The sequence below is a fragment of the Python bivittatus genome, unplaced genomic scaffold (assembly GCF_059951505.1).
Source record: "Python bivittatus isolate LINGU-HERP-01145 unplaced genomic scaffold, Pbiv_v1 ctg000000_np1212, whole genome shotgun sequence".
Classification (NCBI taxonomy): Eukaryota; Metazoa; Chordata; class Lepidosauria; order Squamata; family Pythonidae; genus Python; species Python bivittatus.
Window position 1 is genome coordinate 427,346 of NW_028277028.1, and position 18,086 is coordinate 445,431.

General features: G+C 41.5%; 1 protein-coding gene across 3 annotated transcripts in view; it reads right to left on the reverse strand.

Moving 5' to 3' along the window:
* MOCOS (molybdenum cofactor sulfurase) overlaps window positions 1-18,086 on the reverse strand; it is a 113,306-nt gene that overhangs the window by 87,329 nt on the left and 7,891 nt on the right. For 2 of the 3 annotated variants that reach the window (XM_088142419.1, XM_088142829.1), the window contains 4 exons: window positions 16,293-16,382; window positions 15,229-15,295; window positions 3,772-4,407; window positions 2,876-2,952 (listed from right to left, as the gene is read on the reverse strand). In XM_088142419.1, the coding sequence (XP_087998545.1) occupies window positions 2,876-2,952; window positions 3,772-4,407; window positions 15,229-15,295; window positions 16,293-16,382 (870 nt within the window). Of the gene's footprint in view, window positions 1-2,875; window positions 2,953-3,771; window positions 4,408-8,242; window positions 8,305-15,228; window positions 15,296-16,292; window positions 16,383-18,086 lie in introns of all 3 variants that reach the window. The other variant, XM_088143269.1, reaches the window with a different exon arrangement.

An 18,086-nucleotide genomic window follows, 5' to 3' on the forward strand; every position in this document is an offset into this window, starting at 1 on the left:
GCATAATCAAAGCTATGGTTTTTCCAGTAGTAATGTATGGCTGTGAGAGCTGGACCATAAAGAAGGCTGAGCGCCGAAGAATTGATGCCTTTGAACTGTGGTGCTGGAGAAGACTCTTAAGAGTCCCCTGGACTGCTAGGAGGTCAAACCAGTCAATCTTAAAGGAAATCAACCCTGATTGCTCATTGGAAGGACTGACAATGAAGCTCAAGCTCAGATACTTTGGTCACCTAATGCGAAGAGAGATCTCTTTGGAGAAGACCCTGATGCTGGGGAAGATTGAAGGCAAAAGGAGAAGAGGACGGCAGAGGATGAGATGGTTAGATAGCATCACTGAAGCAATGAGCATGAAACTGAGCAAACTCAGGGAGGCAGTGAAGAACAGGAAGGCCTGGCGCAATATGGTTCATGGAGTTACAAAGAGTCGGACACGACTTAATGACTGAACAATGACAACAACAATCAAGAGAATGTCTGGCTGGAAATTACAGTCAGAAAAAATGCAGAGTAGTCATTTAGTTCTAAAGGCTCTATATTCCAAGTCTCACATAAAGAAAGAATATCAAAGTGGTGCAGCAAAGGACAAAATCAGGGTCAGTTTTGCACACTAGCAGAATAATTGTAAGGTAGTAATCATATAGTAGAGTACCCAAGGTAATATTTAACTGGGGCTAGCACAGTCAGTCTAGATATTGCTAACTTCTGGCTGGCTGATGGTTTTACCACTGGAGGAGAATGACTTTTCAGATGCTGGCCCATGACTGGCATCTTCAGATATATGAGGGAGAATTTAGGCAACTTGTTGGAGGTGAAGGGTATCAGAATTTCTTACCTGAGTAGCATCTATTTATCTATGGCGTCTGAAGAGTAATACTTTAGTTGTGATTGCCTGGATTGTGATACAACTGATGTGATGGGAAGCTCCTCAGTGGAAGGAAAGTGGAAGGAGGGAGGTGTTGAAATAGGGACAGAATAGAGGAGTTTGTCCATTTGCTAGGGAGTGAATCAGGGCCTATATTTAAGGTTACAAAGTTATGTTGAATGTTTCACAGAATCATTAACAATGAAATTACTTGTTAGGCTAGATAGGATATGGAAGCATCTGAGAGAAAATAAGAAAAAAACTTATTTTAGGACTTCAGGCCTCTGGAGCATGATGGTTTGTACTTTTCTTGAGAGCTGTAAGAAAGCAGTTCAGTTACTTGGATTGTTCTGAAAGGATAAAGGGGGATGATAGGGTTAAGAAATCACAGACAGAGCTTCAACGTTTTTGTGAGAACCCTAACAAACTGCATTGATGCTTTTGTTTCAAATGTTTTAATTTTTTTAATGTTTTTGACTTTTTTTTCAAATTTTGAAAAATTATTTCAAATTTTTTTTACATTATTTGAGCTGATTGAAAAATATACTCAGAGGTGTCAAAAGAGAGCAGAAAGAAATGGAGGTGTTGACCCTTTGGCCATTAAAAGCAGGTCCATTTCTTCTGATGGTGATGTCTCATAAGCAGGTGCTGAAATATGTTTATAAAGGTGATTTAAAAACTAGAGTATCAAGCTCCCCATTAAAAGATCTTAAATTAGTGTCTGCTGTGAGAAGGCACTGATTGGATCAGAATGGAAAGGAACTACTGTTGAAGATTTATGCAGCTCTTTAGTGACAAAGCTGTTCAACTCCCAATTTGAAAACAAAGTCTCAACATGAGATGGAGTGGGGGGACTTGTATCCTAGTCTGCTTGTTCAGGACTTGCATCCTAGCTGCTTGTTCAGTCTCCCTTTCTAATAATAGTAATACGTTTGCAAAATGCATTTCACAAGTTCAGCCTTCCTACATACAATCTCCCTTTATGTGCAATTTAAAATAAAAAATAAAAATAAAAATGCCAGTTCAGAAATGAATGGTAGGAGGCATTTAACTATTTGTGGTAGCTACAAAGTTGTTCAAGGGTAGCATTGGTCCTACTTTGAGAAACAATGTAGTAGGTCAAGAATAATGGCATAAGCTTTAGCAATTCTCTTCTAGTATGGAAAGCCTTATGAAGGAATTATGCAGGTTACCACACAGAAAACAAATTTACCTTAGCATAGATTCCTTGCTAGAACATACTGCATACTCTACTGAAATAGAGTTCTATTGAAGCAAAGGTCCTCTGTTTCCTTTTACTTGGACTTCTCTTTCTCTACTTGAAAGACCAGGTTAGGGATAGATCATCATGGAGAAAATCTACCTATGTGGTCACTAGGAGTAAAAAATGACTTGATGGCATATAATCAATTAAATAAAAAAATCTCTTTCTCTGGAAATTCCAAACTTCAGTCTGAAGCTGATGGGGAATAGTATTAGCTCTGTGCTTTTCCCAGCCTTAGTTCAAAGCTTCTGGAGTTCTACCCAAGATTTAAAATAATCAAGGTTTTTCAGTATCCAGCAGAGAGAAGGGCTGGGGACTTTCTAGGCATGTAACAAAGAGCATCTCTCCCTTGTAGGAATAGAGACTGGGAAGATCTGAAGTCCATATGAAGGGATGTGTATTCTGCCTGAATTTTGCTGGCTAGCTAGAGAACTACATTCCAAACAGCAAGCAGCAGGTTTTTTTGCCAATCTAAGTCAAAAAAGTCAGTACAAACCAGTACATATTTCTGAATGCTATATAAAATCATTGAACGTTATATTAATAAAGCTACATAAAATATGAATGTTATTTTTAAACAAACATAAAATTATACAGGCGATATATTAAATGTAAAAATATGTATCACACTTTTCAGTGATGTTTTATTTCTTTTCAATACTTTCTGAAAAATTAGATAAAAAGTATTGTATGAATGCAGGTGAACTTGATACTATAGACTATATTTATACTGAGAAGCACAATCCTACCTGTTAGTTTTTCCAAAGCATCAAATCCGTGCTTCAACGCAATGATATCAAGAAATGAAACTGTCCCATCCTCAAACCTATATAAAGTATTAACAAGGAAAACATTACACTACAAACAACCTCTTTCCAGCTGTTGTATTTATTAGGGGATCAAGTCTAAAAACTAGATAAATATTAAATGAAACTGTCTCCTATTCATTCTGCTCACCCCACCAGATCTGACAAGAGTATAGTACTTTGCATGCTCCGGGTCCTTTTTATCAAGCAATGTGATCTGATGAGACTCAGGAGATGTGCCTTCTCTGTCGTGCCTACTGTGTGGAAAAGCTTAACCTCCAAAATTCAGACAGCTCTGACTCTGTTAGCCTTTCAAAGGCACTGAAGACCTGGCAGGTGTTAGGCTAGGGCTCTGAGGGAGTACAACTCTGAGATGTGTTTAAGAGGTGGAGTTGAGTGTTTGACCTCAGTTGCTAGCTGTTTGGAGGTTTCATGTTTTATCTGGTTTTCAATCTGTTGTAAGCTGCCCAGAGTTCTTTTGAATTGGTCAACCCTATAAATTGAAAAAATAAACTAACTGGTAGAATTAAGGTGGTAATCACATCATAAAAAATAAAGAAAAAACGTATTAAAACACTATTACACATATAAACAGACATATGTAATTTACCAATCCATCTTGTTAAAAATGGAAGACTTCATATAACCACTGCAAGACTTGCAGAACAGATGATTGCCAAGGTCATTTCCAACCTTGCATTCTATAATTCTAAAATTTAAGAAATAGGGAGGTGAGGACTGTTGCATTTTTTGTTCTACGGACTATGGCTTAGATCAGATTTGGTATCTAAATTGACCCAGTGTTTGACACTGGGAGCCTGAGTAACATATAGCTTTACCTTTCAGCCACTGATTGTCTCGGTGAATAAAAATCCTCTTCTGCCAAATAGGCAGCAGCAGTTCCTCCTCCAAAATAGGTTTTCCTCAAGCAAGAAGCAATTTCATTTTTTACTAGCAATGCACCTAGGCCAGTGGGGAATCCAAATATCTTATAGAATGATAAAGAAATAAAGTCTGCTTGATGAATGCTTAAGTCTAAGGGAGAGGTGCAAACGTAAGATGCTGCATCCAAGAGCACAAACCACTTCCCTTGGACCTGAATGGGGCAGCGCTTTCCACACTGTATCTCTTCTATCCATGCAAGTGGATATTTGGTTCCTGAAAAATTGCTCTGAGCAGGATAACAGAAGAGATGTGGTGTTGTGCAATTATTGTTTTTAGCCTCCACAACATTTGCTGATAACATATCCTTTGGTTTTACTGGAACAAATAAGACATTTTTTGCAGTAGTGATCACTCTCATGCCCACCACAGATGTATGGTTATCAGTAAGATAGCAAAATCGGCTGCCAGGTTCCTCCAAGGTTTCAGGCATCCAAGGGAAAGCTTCTGCAATGAGTTTGAATGAAGCTGTGCTTCCTGAAGTAAAAATGACAGTATAGTCTTCAACAGTTGTATTGAAGTGCTTCAGTATTCTGCAAAATAAAAACAGAATCACAGACATATTGAATAGTTATTTTTTCCATCTTATGTTGTTCTACTAAAATATTGAATGAACTCAAAGCAATGATAAGGTTTCATGGCAGAAGCTAATAAGAATATTGCATAAGATGGGCAGATTCCTAAAAAGGAGATATTACAAGCAGTATTACAAACAATTCCAAAAAAAAAAAAAAATGGAGAACAGTGCCTATGTGTATATATAAAAAGCTATGATAAATTCAAGTATACCATGAGAATAAAGAAATATAAAAATTGCGGACAGGACACCTTGAAGGAGTCTGGTAGCATCTTTTCTAACAAGTTTTATTAAAAGGCATAAGCTTTCATGAGCTGCATCTCATTTCATCAGATGCAACTTGGTAAGTTTAACAGATTTCCATTCCATCTAGCTGAATGTGGTGCTTCACCGAACATGGCAAAATAACAACAACAACCACCACCTTAGATGCAATCCCAAAACATCTGGAGCATCATTTGAACACCAACAACATTGACAAAATCACCATCATTCAATTGCAAAAGGCAGCCTTACTTGGAACAGCTTATATCCTGTGACTATACCTTTAACACCATCAAACAACAATATCTGTCTATCCCAGGTCCTTGGGAAGGACTCAATAGGTGGACAGAAATGCCAAATCCAGTCTAAACATCTGGCTGACTGTGTAACCAACAACAACAACAAGCCCCCAGTGAGACACTACCTTGACATGGTTGTGGGGCTTGTGTGCTCCAAGGAGGATGAGAGCTATGCCAGAGGTTCAACCATACTGAACAGGCCTCATCAGAGGAGTCAGGTGAAGAGTGTCTCTCCCATAAACAATATGATGAGACGTAATTTACAGCAACCTATATCGGATTGGTCGCCGCCTGGGTCAACAAGGACCATGCTAGGTGTTCTAGTTCCAGGTGACTGGTGGCTACAGGACGCGGTGACAAGTGGGCTACAGGACTTAGGACTATTGGCTGAGCAACAAAGGCCAGCAGCTGTAGGACTACTGGAAGAAAAGTTGTTTACCTATTGCAAATATACAAAGACTGAAAACAAAGAAATAATGATCTGATCAAATCAAGTCCAACAAGAAGAGGATATCTGAAAAGAATGCAACAGTTCTGGAAAGAACAACACCCAGAATCAGAAATAACAGAACAGAGGCTAGCAGATCAACATCAATTTATAACATGAAATAAAGTATTCACAAAAGTAGAAATGGAAGAACTGCAAAGGCCTACCCAGTGCAAAGAAACCTAAACCTTACCAGAAGTAGAAGGGAGGAGATAGGTAAAGGCATTTCCTTCCTCCATGATGATGCGTGGTGGGACCTACATAACCTGTAACTATGATGCATGAAAAGTAACAGAAAGGTGGGCCCAAGTGGTCAGGAGGGTTGAAGCCCTTCCCACCACTGATCAGGGCCTATCACTTGCTATTCATTACAGGAATATGTGAAAATAAATGCTTCTGGGGCTTACTGAGACTATTTTTAATGGCAACCCTTGCAGGTTCCATGTGAATTAATGTGAATTCTATATATGGGAATGCATAAAGAGATAGAGAAAGAGTGTTATATGTAAGTCAAAAGAAAAACAGGCTTGTCTGAAACAAAAGGTCCAAGATCTGCAAGCAAGGACTATCTCATCTAAAAATCACCTTTGGCAGAGTACATGCAATCACACAAAAGCTAAGGAAAGAAATGGCAGCTACTCAAAGAGAATCAAACCAAAACTGAAGTCCAAAATCTAAGCATGTGTTAAATACCCATCCGGAACTCTTCTCCACGTGCAGGGATAGATGCATGTATTCTTAGGAGCACTGTTATATCTTCAGGCCAATGTGTGTGTAGGCACTAGTATTGGATTTAAAATGTCCATGGGAACAGAAAAGCGCACTGCTCATGTTCAAGTCTAGCTTTAAAAAAGATTTTGATTCTATGGGGTGGGTATGATTGACCTAATTACCAAAGGGAGAAATAGGTGATACACAATGTATCCTCAGAGAATGTTCCCGGTGATGGAGGATGAGCACCATCCAGCTCATCCATTAAAAAAAAAAACTTTGGTCAACATCCAGCTAACATCTCACTCTAAGAAGAAAACAGTCTGGGGGGAGGAAGGAGAAGATTTGATCCTACTAACTGTAAATCTGAAAAGGAAGTTTGGGTATTACATCCAAACAAAATTTATGTCTAAGGCCCTGTTGAGAAAATGAGAATAATCCTTCCTCCAATTTTTCTGTTGCTGGGATTGCATGACAAACTGAGAGGTAACATCTGGGCATCACTGTAAATGACTCATGAATTATAGCAGAGTCTATAGAACAACATCTGAATTGCTCCTTTAACAAGAATCATGCTACAGTGAATCGGATTTATCTGACATCAGATGCTCCATAGTTCCTGGTACACTTCACGTTTCCCTAGGTTCTCTCTCTATGTGACAGGTATGCATGTGGCAGGTATTTATGGGTAAGACAAAATTCACTTTCTTAGGTTGAATTTGCATTTGAGCAAAAACACATTATATGTGGCCAAAGAATAAACAGTCTTAACCGAACATCTCTACCATGATATTTTTATTAATATAAAACCAAATTTAATTTAATTAAAATTAAAATTAATTTAATTTAAATTTAAATGTTGCCAAATTGCAAAGTATTATGTTCCATACCATTGCATGCTTATGTTTAAATACATTATGCTTATTGTACTTAATTGCTTATTTATATAGCAGTGTGCAAACTCTATTTATCCAAGTGACAATTTTAATTATCACCATGCAACAATGGGAAAAATGAATTAGCCAAGGGATGGAGTATACATCTATTGCCCATGGAACACTTTTGAATTTTGAATAACTGAAGGGTAGGTTTCCCTTCCTTCCTTCCTAACCCTAACCCCCTCCCCACTTAATGCTGTTAATCAGCAATGTTAACCATAAATTAAATCAACTGCACATAATTCTCAGCCTGTTCACTGACTGATTGAATCCAGGTTCTGCTTCATTACTGCTGGAACAATAACTCAAGTTTTTAGTTTCAGTGACAGCCACTTGACCCATAGTTTGTTTTTTAATGTGATCTTTATTGTATTTTATCCTGAGATAGGGTAGACTATAAATATAAGTACATCATAACAACCACCACATAAAAGAGACTAGTCTATGTAAGTAGTGTTCTGAGTAAAGCCCAGGAGTACTTTGTTTGTTTACACAAAAAGGCATTTAAAAACTAGAAAAGATTAGAAACTGAAACTAAAGACATTTGGAAATGTCTCAGTTGGGCATTTAAGAAGATGAATTGAGCATGGTGGAATGTATCCATTTCGTAGTCTCCAGCTATGACCTTTAAGACAGACAATTGGGAACATGCCAATATTAAAACAGATATTTCTTACTGTATTTTAAAGATTAATGAAGGTTGTCATGTATTTTAGCAGTTACAATTACAGTAATACCTCGGTTCACGAACACTTCGGTTCATGAACAGCAGGGTTTGCAAATTTTTGCTTCTGTTCGCAAACTCCGCATCGGATGATGAGCACGACCTGCGGCCATCTTCCCTGCTCTGACACGTGGTCGTGGCTTCCTCTAGGCAAGATCGCTGTCGCAGACAGACACTTGCTGTGAAGCTTTTTGGTGTGCTTTTTAGCGCATGCAGTACATCCAGCATGGCTCCAAAGAAAGTGCAGAGCAAGCATGGTGGTAAAAAGAGAAAGTGCAGAGCGGTAATGAAGGTGACAAGAACATGCAGAACAGTAATGAAGGTGACAAGAATGTGCAGAGCAATAATGAAGGTAATAAGAAAGTTACCACGGAAGAATTTGCTGAACTCCAGAGTAAGCAGCAGAAGGCGCCTGTTGAGGAGCATTCCACTGAGGAAGAGGAAGACAGAGGAGGTTAGCAGTGATGTGATAAAATCCATTATGGAAAAATGGAATGAGTGCCAGGATTTCTTTGAGAAGCACCACCCCAGCATAACTGTAACGAACAGAGTGTTGAATCTGATGAATGATAACGTGGTCTCTCATTTCCAGAGGGTTATGCAATGCAGGAAAAAACAAGTGACATTAGACAGATTTTTCACCAAAACTGAGCCTGCAGCTAAGAGACAAAGAAGAGAGGAAACCCTTGAAGGAGATCTCCCCAATGTCCTTATGGAGGAAGACTCTCCCTCCAAACAATAACCGTCTCCCCACCCGCCTTCCTGTCCTCCATGCCAGAAGTTGCCTCAAGCAAGGTTAGTGTTCTCTCTCTTCATACTGTACTGTACTGTACTTTGTTTCATATTTTTGTGGTTAAAAAAACCCAAACATATGGTTCAGAACGGATTAACCTTATTTACATTGAACCTTATGGGGAAATTTGATTTGGCTCACGACCAATTCGGCTCGCGACCAGAATCATGGAACGAATTACGTTCGTGAACTGAGGTACCACTGCATGTTACTTTAAGAAAGATTTTGCTGAAATGTTAGTATAAAGCCAAAGTCTGAATGAACTCAAAAGTAGCAACCACTTATAAGAAAATAGGTGTAACGAGCTGCCACCTGTTGATCCTAAATCCAGTAACTTTCCTTGCAACCAATATTGATTCAAAAGAAAGTTCATTTATTGAGAATAAGTGTACAAATCCAAAGCATTGCTAAGACTGATCAAAAGCGCGCAAAAGCTGTTTTTCTTACTTCCCCCCCCCCCTACATCGCCCTTAGTTCTTGGTCCTCTGATTCTCTTGCGCATACCTTGAGCATGCCAGAGCTTGTGATAAGGAGCCATCTGCTTTAAATGGTTTCTCATTTCTACTCCCCCCCCCCCTTTTACAATGGCAGAACCGCAGCATGTAAAAAACCATTTTTTAAACTAGCCATCTAATAATCTATTATAAAATCTTGCGAGGATTCTGACATACTGCCCCTCCACAAAAGAGGATGTCAGTCAGATGATTCCTCTTCTTCACTCTAAAAAAGAAAAAGCAAAGAAAAACATAATACAATAACCCTTCTAATTGTTAAGGCTTTGTAGGATAAACATCATAAAAATTTTTAACTAAATGCGGAGCCTTTACATGTTTCTTGTCAACCCATTCAGCCACTGATTTGGGAAAATGTTTCCACTGAATTAAAAATTGAAAAACCCCCGCCCACGCTTTCTACTGTCCAGTATCTCTTTAACTTCAAAATGTTGTTCTCCTTCAACCATCATCGGTTTAGGTGGAGCTGGGGAGGGATGCCATTGAGATGACTCTTTATAGGGTTTAAGCAGGTCGCAGTGGAACACTGGATGGATTCTTTTAAAGGTAGCAGGCATCTGTAATCGTAGGGAAACTGGATTAATTACTTTATCTATAATAAAAGGCCCCACGAACTTTGGAGTGAGCTTTCTGGAAGGTTGTAATGATTTAAGATGCTTGGTAGATAAAAGAACCTTATCTCCTACTTTCCATTCTTTTTCTGGGGTTCTCTTAGCATCTGCAAATTTCTTGTATGTTGCTCTGGCCTCCTTCAACGACACAGCAATCTGAGGCCACACTTGTGTCATTTGTTGGATCCATTCATCAACTGAAGTGACTTGAGTGGACTGCTTAGGTAGTTCTGGGATTGGTACAAAGTCCTGTCCTGTAGCTATTTTAAAAGGGGTGAGGCCAGTGCTTTGGTGCACTGCATTATTATAAGCTACTTCAGCAAATGGTAACAGCTCATCCCAATTGTCTTGTTGGTAGTTAATGAAACATCTCAAATATTGTTCTAACACTGAGTTCAGACGTTCACATGATCCCGCCCTCTGGGGGTGGTACCCTGAACTCAAGCCTTGCGATGCCCCCAGTAGTTTTAGGAACCCCCTCTAGAACTTGGCAGTAAACTGGACCCCGCGATCCGAAATTATTCGTTCTGGGACACCATGAGCTCGGTAGACGTATAAATAACTTAGCCAGTTTGGGTACTGATGAAAGGGACTGGCATGCCACAAAATGTGCTTGTTTGGAAAAAAGGTCTGTAACTACCCAAATAACTGTCTTTTTGTTGCTTTCAGGCAGGTCTACAATAAAGTCCATGGAAATTTGCTTCCAAGGAGCCCCTGGGTTTGCTACTATCTGTAGAAGCCCCATTGGTTTGCCTCCTCTTTTTTTTGCCATTGCACATGTGGGGCATGTAGCTACATATTCTCCTACATCTTTTCTCATTGTTGGCCACCAAAATTGTCGCCTGAGTAGATGTAATGTCTTCACAAAACCAAAGCGCCCAGCTGTTCTGCTGTTGTGACTTCTTTGCAAGACCCACTTTCTAGCGTCTGCAGGGACATACAGCTTATCTTGCCACCACCATGCCCCTTGTTTCTTCACTAGTAATTGGCTGTTGCTTTTAAACCAATCAACCTGAGCAATCTGGGCATTTAATTTTTTCAACAATTCTCCTTCTGGTTGTTCTTCACCTCTCTTTTTCTGAGCTCTAGTGACCACTCTTAGGGCTGTTTGGGTACATGGAATTACAGGAGTGACTACTTCCTCCCGCTTGCTGTTGTGTTGAGGCAATCGAGACACGGCGTCTGCCAGAAAATTTTTTCCCCCAGGAATGTACTTCAGGGAGAAGTTAAATTGATGAAAATATTGTGCCCATCTCATTTGCTTGGGTGACAGCTTCCTCAGTGCAGTCAAAGCTTCTAGATTCTTGTGATCAGTCCAAATTTCAAAGGGATGGGGTGATCCCTCTAACAGGTGTCTCCAGCAAACTAATGCCCAGCGCACTGCGAACGCTTCCTTTTCCCACACCAACCAGTGTCTCTCAGTTTCTGAAAATTTCCGGGATATGTATGCACATGGAAACAGCTCCCCCCCACCCCCTTCTGTAACAACACAGCTCCCAGTGCCACATCTGAAGCGTCTGCCTGTATGACAAATGGCTGTTCTGGATCAGGGTGCTTTAAGATCGGTTCAGCTGTAAGCAGACACTTTAAACTTTGGAAAGCTTCCTGGCACTCCTTAGTCCAGGCCAGGGGGGCTCCAGGTTTTGATGCCTTCGCTTTGTCCTTGCCCTTGGTTTTCAACAAATCAATGAGTGGGAGTGCTACTTGGGCAAAGTTGGGTATGAATTGCCAATAGAAGTTAGCAAAGCCCAGGAAACTTTGAAGCTGACGCCTGGTTTTGGGAGCCTCCCAACCTGTGACGTCCCTCACCTTGACCGGGTCCATTTCAATTCCCTGATGCGAAATTCTATACCCCAAATAGTCAATTTGCTGTTTATGAAATTCACATTTGGAGAGCTTGGCATACAATTGAGCCTCCAGTAGCTTTTTTAGTACCTTCCTGACCAATTGTACATGTTGCTCCATGGTCTCAGTGTAAATCAGGATATCGTCCAGATAAACCAACACCCCCTGGTATAAATGCTCTTGTAACACCTCATTTATAAGTTGCATAAACACTCCCGCCGCTCCTTTTAATCCGAACGGCATTATTTCATAACGGAAACACCCCAGGGGCGTGTTAAAGGCAGATTTCCATTGATCTCCTTCCCGGATTCGCACCCTGAAGTACGCCTCCCTTAAATCCAGTTTTGTGAAAATTTTCCCTTTGGATAAATGGGCCAACAGATCTTTCATCAAAGGGAGTGGGTACTGGTTGTCAGCAGAAATGGCATTTAGCCCTCTATAATCTGTGCACAAACGTAGGGAGCCATCCTTCTTTTCCCTAAATAACACCGGTGCAGCAATTTGAGAATGCGTAGGTACAATAAAGCCCCTCTTTAGATTCTTATCAATGAACTCCCGCAAGGCTTCCAACTCTTTGGGTGTCATTGGATACATTTTCTTCCTTGGAAATTTAGCCCCAGGCTCAATCTCTATGGCACAGTCACAGGCGCGATGGGGGGGGGGGTAGCTGATCTGACTCCCCTTGGCTAAACACCTTCTGCAGATCGAGGTATTGCTTGGGAATCTGAGTTGCAGCCTCTCCTGCCTTTTCCCTACTCACAGCACCCATCTCTTCATCTGACAACGTTTCGGTAATTCCTTCAACTTTCACTCCCCCCTCCTTTGGGAAACGCAAGATCTTTTCCTCCCAGTTCACTTCTGGGTTCTTCCTTTTTAACCAGTTCATGCCCAGAAGCACTGGGTTGCCTGCCATGGGAGTCACTAGGAATTTAATAGTCTCTTTATGGTCCCCCATGGTTAGCTCGAGCTCTTCAGTATGATACTCCACCAGCCCTCCCCCCGCTGGGGATCCGTCCAGCTGGGTAAAAATCACAGGGGTTTTGAGTCTCTTTAAGTGCAGTCCCAAACCCCGGGCGAGGGCGGGATTAATCAGATTTCGGGAGCAGCCAGAGTCTATCAGTGCCCGCATCTCTGCCCTTCGCTTTGTCCTCACCACCCTTAGTTCCACCCAAATTTTAATGGGACTCACCCCCATCTCTTCGCTCTCCGAGTCCTCTCGTGAGCTACTTTCTTTCTCCGGAAGAGCAGCCGCCTGTCGGGGAGAGAGCGGAGCTAACAATTTCTGGGTTTTGCCGCTGCCACGTGTTGCCGCTCTAGCTCCCGTCTCGCTGCTACCGCCGCTGACTCCTTCTTGCCGGGCTTCGAAGACTTCGGCCCCTTCCGCTCCATCTTCTTGCCTCCTTGCTCCATCTTTGCTTTAGGGCACGCAGTGGCAAAGTGCCCCGGCTCCCCGCAGTTGAAACAGACGCGCCGGCTCCTGCTACTTCCCGGCGCACTGGTCTTCGCCTTGGGCGCTGCCTTCTTTGTGCCGGGTAAGGGCGGAAGTCGGGTTCTTGCTTCTATGGTGCACCATTGCTCCTCCACTTCGCCGGCCATAGTGACCCATCCATTAAAGGTTTTGGGGAAACCCCGGCACACCACACGCTGCAACAACTTGGGTTGCAAGCCTCTCTGGAAAAACTTGATCAGGAGCTCTTCAGGCACGTGAGGCAGCCTTTGAGCCAACCCCCGAAATTTGTAGGCGTACTCTGATACCAACTTGGACCCCTGCTTCAGCCTTTCCAGGTCGCGTCGTGCTTTAAGCGCCACGCACGGGTCTTCAAAGCGCGCGCAGAGAGCCGCCATGAAATCCTCTAATCTCCTTAAAGCCCGGTCCTTCACCCTGTGCAGGCCAACCACCCATTCTGCAGCTGTACCTTCAAAAAAACTGGACACATAGGAGACCTTCTCTTCCTCACTGCGGAACAGACCTCCATAGCCTTCCATGTAGATCCGCACCTGGGTGATAAAGCAAGCCAGCTGCTCAGCATTTCCCCCGAATTTCATGGAGATGCCCCGCTGCTGCATCGGGCTCTTCTTGGCTGTGCTAGGTGTGAGATCCTCCTCCTCCTCGCTGGAGGTCTCACCTTCGGCTGACTGCTCTGCCGCCTCCGTGCCTCCCGGTGTGGCTGCTGACTCTCGCGTGGGGAGCGTAAATCCCCCTCCAAGCACTTCATCCACCACTGCTTTTAGCGCTCGCACATCATCGGATAGGGACCCCACCTGCCCTTCCAATTTCCCCATGCAATCTTTCATCAAAGGGCCCCATCCCCTTGTCGCCATTGCCTTCGCCCCTGCTCGGGCTTGGTGTGATGATTGCACCGGCTCCTCCTGGTTTATCACCTTCACTTCCAATGCAGGGGGGACCGGTCTCTCTTCTTCCTCAATTACATCATCAGCCATGCCGCTGCTCGGTTGGTCCCGGTCAATGTGAGGCTTTGGACTCCCCGCAGGGCAATCTCCCTGGTGGAAGTCTACACTGGGAGTCTTAGCAAAATGTAACGAGCTGCCACCTGTTGATCCCAAATCCAGTAACTTTCCTTGCAACCAATATTGATTCAAAAGAAAGTTCATTTATTGAGAATAAGTGTACAGATCCAAAGCATTGCTAAGACTGATCAAAAAGGCGCCAAAAGCTGTTTTTCTTACTTTTCCCCCCCTACATCGCCCTTAGTTCTTGGTCCTCTGATTCTCTTGCTGGTATGACCTTGAGCATGCCAGAGCTTGTGATAAGGAGCCATCTGCTTTAAATGGTTTCTCACTCCTACTCCCCCCCCCCTTTTACAATGGCAGAACCGCAGCATATAAAAAACCATTTTTTAAACTAGCCATCTAATAATCTATTAAAATCTTGCGAGGATTCTGACAATAGGTATTGTTATTTGTTCTTATATACTCAGTAAGAATCACTTTTATGGGAAAAATGCAGTTTTGATTATGATTTAAAGTTAATACACAAAGCCTCTTGCATAATATGTTATGTTTAGTAAGAGCATGGAAGCAATGAACTGATCAAGAGAGATAATTCTGATAAAAAATTACAAAAGAGGAAAGGAGAGCTAACTGCAATTGCTGATAATCTCAAATACAAGATGCTGTGGTTCTTGACATTGATGGCTAGCCCGCCCACAGCATTAGATAAGACAAGGTGACCATTCCAGATTATCTGTATTAGCAGAAGGCAGAACCATGCAAGAACCATATGGGTGAATGGGGCTGGCGGTGCATGAAACTAAAATGTATATGTGTAAATACACATGCACGCATGCCCCCACACACCTGCCTACAGGGATCACTGGAAAATTAAGAGGCACTGACCTCACCATTAAGAATACTTGATCAAAATACCTGTTTTCCTGTTGATAATATGAGAGAAGCAATTATTTTTGATACTCAGTTAATGACAGGTCAACTGGAGGGAAACTGAGGGAAAATATATCATGGTTTCTAGCAGATAAGATTACATCCATTGCAAAAGAAATATAGGGTGCAAAAAGAATCTAAAAGCAAATGTGAAACAGAACATCTAGCACATAAAATAAAGATTACATTACCTGAATCTGATATGTTCAATAGTATCGTATGTCAGTTTGCTGCTGATGTTTTGACTATGAGGATTTCCTAGGAGATTAAAAAAACAAGGATTCATAAAAAGATACTTCATTCTTTGCAAAATTACAGCCCAAATTTTAGTCCCTGAATTTTTACACTTAATTAATTTTTATATTTATCCTGCTTTTCCCTCCAAGAGAGATGTATTCACTCTCTCCTCTGACTCTTCCCCAGAGCAATTCTGTTTGGTAGGCTGGACTGAGAAAGACCGTTTGGCCCAAAGCCAGAGATAGCTGAGGGTAGATCGAAACCTTATTCTTTCTCATATAAAAATCTTATAAAATGCAGCACAACCAGATAATAAAATCTTGGGATAGTAAATTATATTATCCAATTGGACCTGTTATTTTTTTTAAATTATGCCAATACGTAAGTATGACCATCTAAAATCTTGAATTCTAGCTCTTTCCAGATGTTAGAAAACAACTAAAGGATGGAGTGGAGGCTATCCCCTTCCTTCCAGTGTGAAATACGATTGTAGTGCTTTGCAGAATCAGAAACTCCTAATCATATGAAACTGTAACAGCTTTATGCAGAACATAATTAGTTCTCCCGCAGACTTTACCTGTCAAGTTATACTGGTAGGAGGGACACAGATGTTGAGCTTTTCTTCAGTTCCCCTCCACACTTGCAAATCCTATTATAGACACTGTTTAAATAGGTCTACTAATGTACATATTTAGATACACGCATATGTACACATACACACGTTTGAGAAGCCATACATATACACATATACGGAGAGAGATTTAATAATTCGCTGGTGTGGTTTTCCTTTTTTTCCTATTTATTTTTCTATTTTAATTAAATAAATAAGCATCATTTGTTAAAAAATGATCTGGAAAATCACTAGATGGCAGCAAAAATCTAGAAAGCCTTATTTGTTTATATCATTTATAAATAAATAAATAAACCCTAATTTAGAATAAAACGTTGAAATGTCTGGGGTTTTTTTCCCCATCCAATAAGGAAGGACAAAAGTATACATTGCTTAATTTTGCCTTACCATAAACATTTGTACTGAGGTCATCAGTAAAGGCTTTTAGCAAACTTTCTGGATAGAGAGCAGTACCCGCATGGTCAAGGTAAATAATTTCTACAACAGAAAGGATGAAAATTCATTACAGCTACTAATTACACCCCTCCATCAGTTTTAGATTCTAAACAATATTTTTCCAAACTGCTTTACAGGAAATAAATGGGGTTTTTAAAATATATTTTTGATCATATTTGAATTATTCAATACAGAATAAAACAATTGCAAATATAATAAAGACAATGTATTGTCGAAGGCTTTCACGGCCGGCATACGATGGCTGGTGTGGGTCTTCTGGGCTGTGTGGCTGTGTTCTGGAAGTTTTGTTTCCTAACGTTTCGCCAGCACCTGTGACTGGCATCTTCAGAGTGCAGGAGCACAGACAGGAGCAGTTCTCTCTGTGCCCAGGGTGATGTGACCCTTTTGTGGGTATTTATAGAGATCTGGGGGGGGGAACCATACGCAAACAAGACCTCAAATTAGGAGACAAAGTCTACAGAAAACCCACCCACACAGACCGGTACCTACACAAAAACTCCAACCACCACCCACGTCAGAAAAGAGGCATTATCAAAACCCTCATAGATCGTGCCAATCGGATCTGCGAAACCCAATTCCTAAACTCTGAACTTAACCACCTTAATTGGGTCCTACAAGTGAATGGCTACTCCAAGAATGAAATAAAAAGAGCCATCAAACCAAGAAAACAACATGCAACTGAAGAAGAAAAACAGCCACCCACCAACAAAGTATTTCTGCCCTACATCAAAGGGGTCACAGACCGCATGGGAAAACTGATGGAAAAACACAATTTCCAAACAATCTTCAGACCCACCAGAAAAGTACAAGAAGTGCTAAAATCAGCAAAAGACAAAAAGGGATCCCCTCACCGCCGCAGGAGTATACCGCATACCATGCAGTTGTGGACAAGTATACATCGGGACCACAAAACGCAGCATCCATACCAGGATAAAAGAACACGAAACACACTGCAGACTACAGCAACCAGAAAAATCTGCAGTAGCTGAACATGCTCTCAAGCACACTGGACACAAAATACTATTTGAAAACACAGATACTGGATAACACCAACAGCCACTATACCAGGCTATACCGGGAAGCCATTGAGATTCACAAACACCAGCAGAGTTTCAATAAAAAAGAGGAGAGTCTAAAAATCAACAAAACCTGGCTACCAATCCTGAAAAATACAGCCTGCAAAAGGTCAACGAACTCAGCTCAACCACCAGGACACGTGAACAGTTCACACAATGAACTTGCTAATCACCCCCAGCAGCCCCTCGTTAACAATTCAATAGAAGAAAAAACCCTGCCTAATCCCCAGGAAGATACACACAGATTCTGACACCAAAACAAGCAGCCACTCAGTAACCCAACCCCCCCCACTCACCCCGAATCCCCCCCTTCCCCCCCCTCAGATCTCTATAAATACCCACAAAAGGGTCACATCACCCTGGGCACAGAGAGAACTGCTCCTGTCTGTGCTCCTGTACTCTGAAGATGCCGGTCACAGGTGCTGGCGAAACGTTAGGAAACAAAACTTCCAGAACACAGCCACACAGCCCGGAAGACCCACACCAGCCATAATAAAGACAATCTAATTTTAGAATCATTGTACTGTATTGAAATGATGCAGTTTATTGTCCTTTCTAAAAAGGACAAATACAGTGTAATGAGGTTAACAGCAAATTATTTAAAAACATTCTCTGAAGTGCCTAAAAGCATTAAAAAATCTTTGATTAG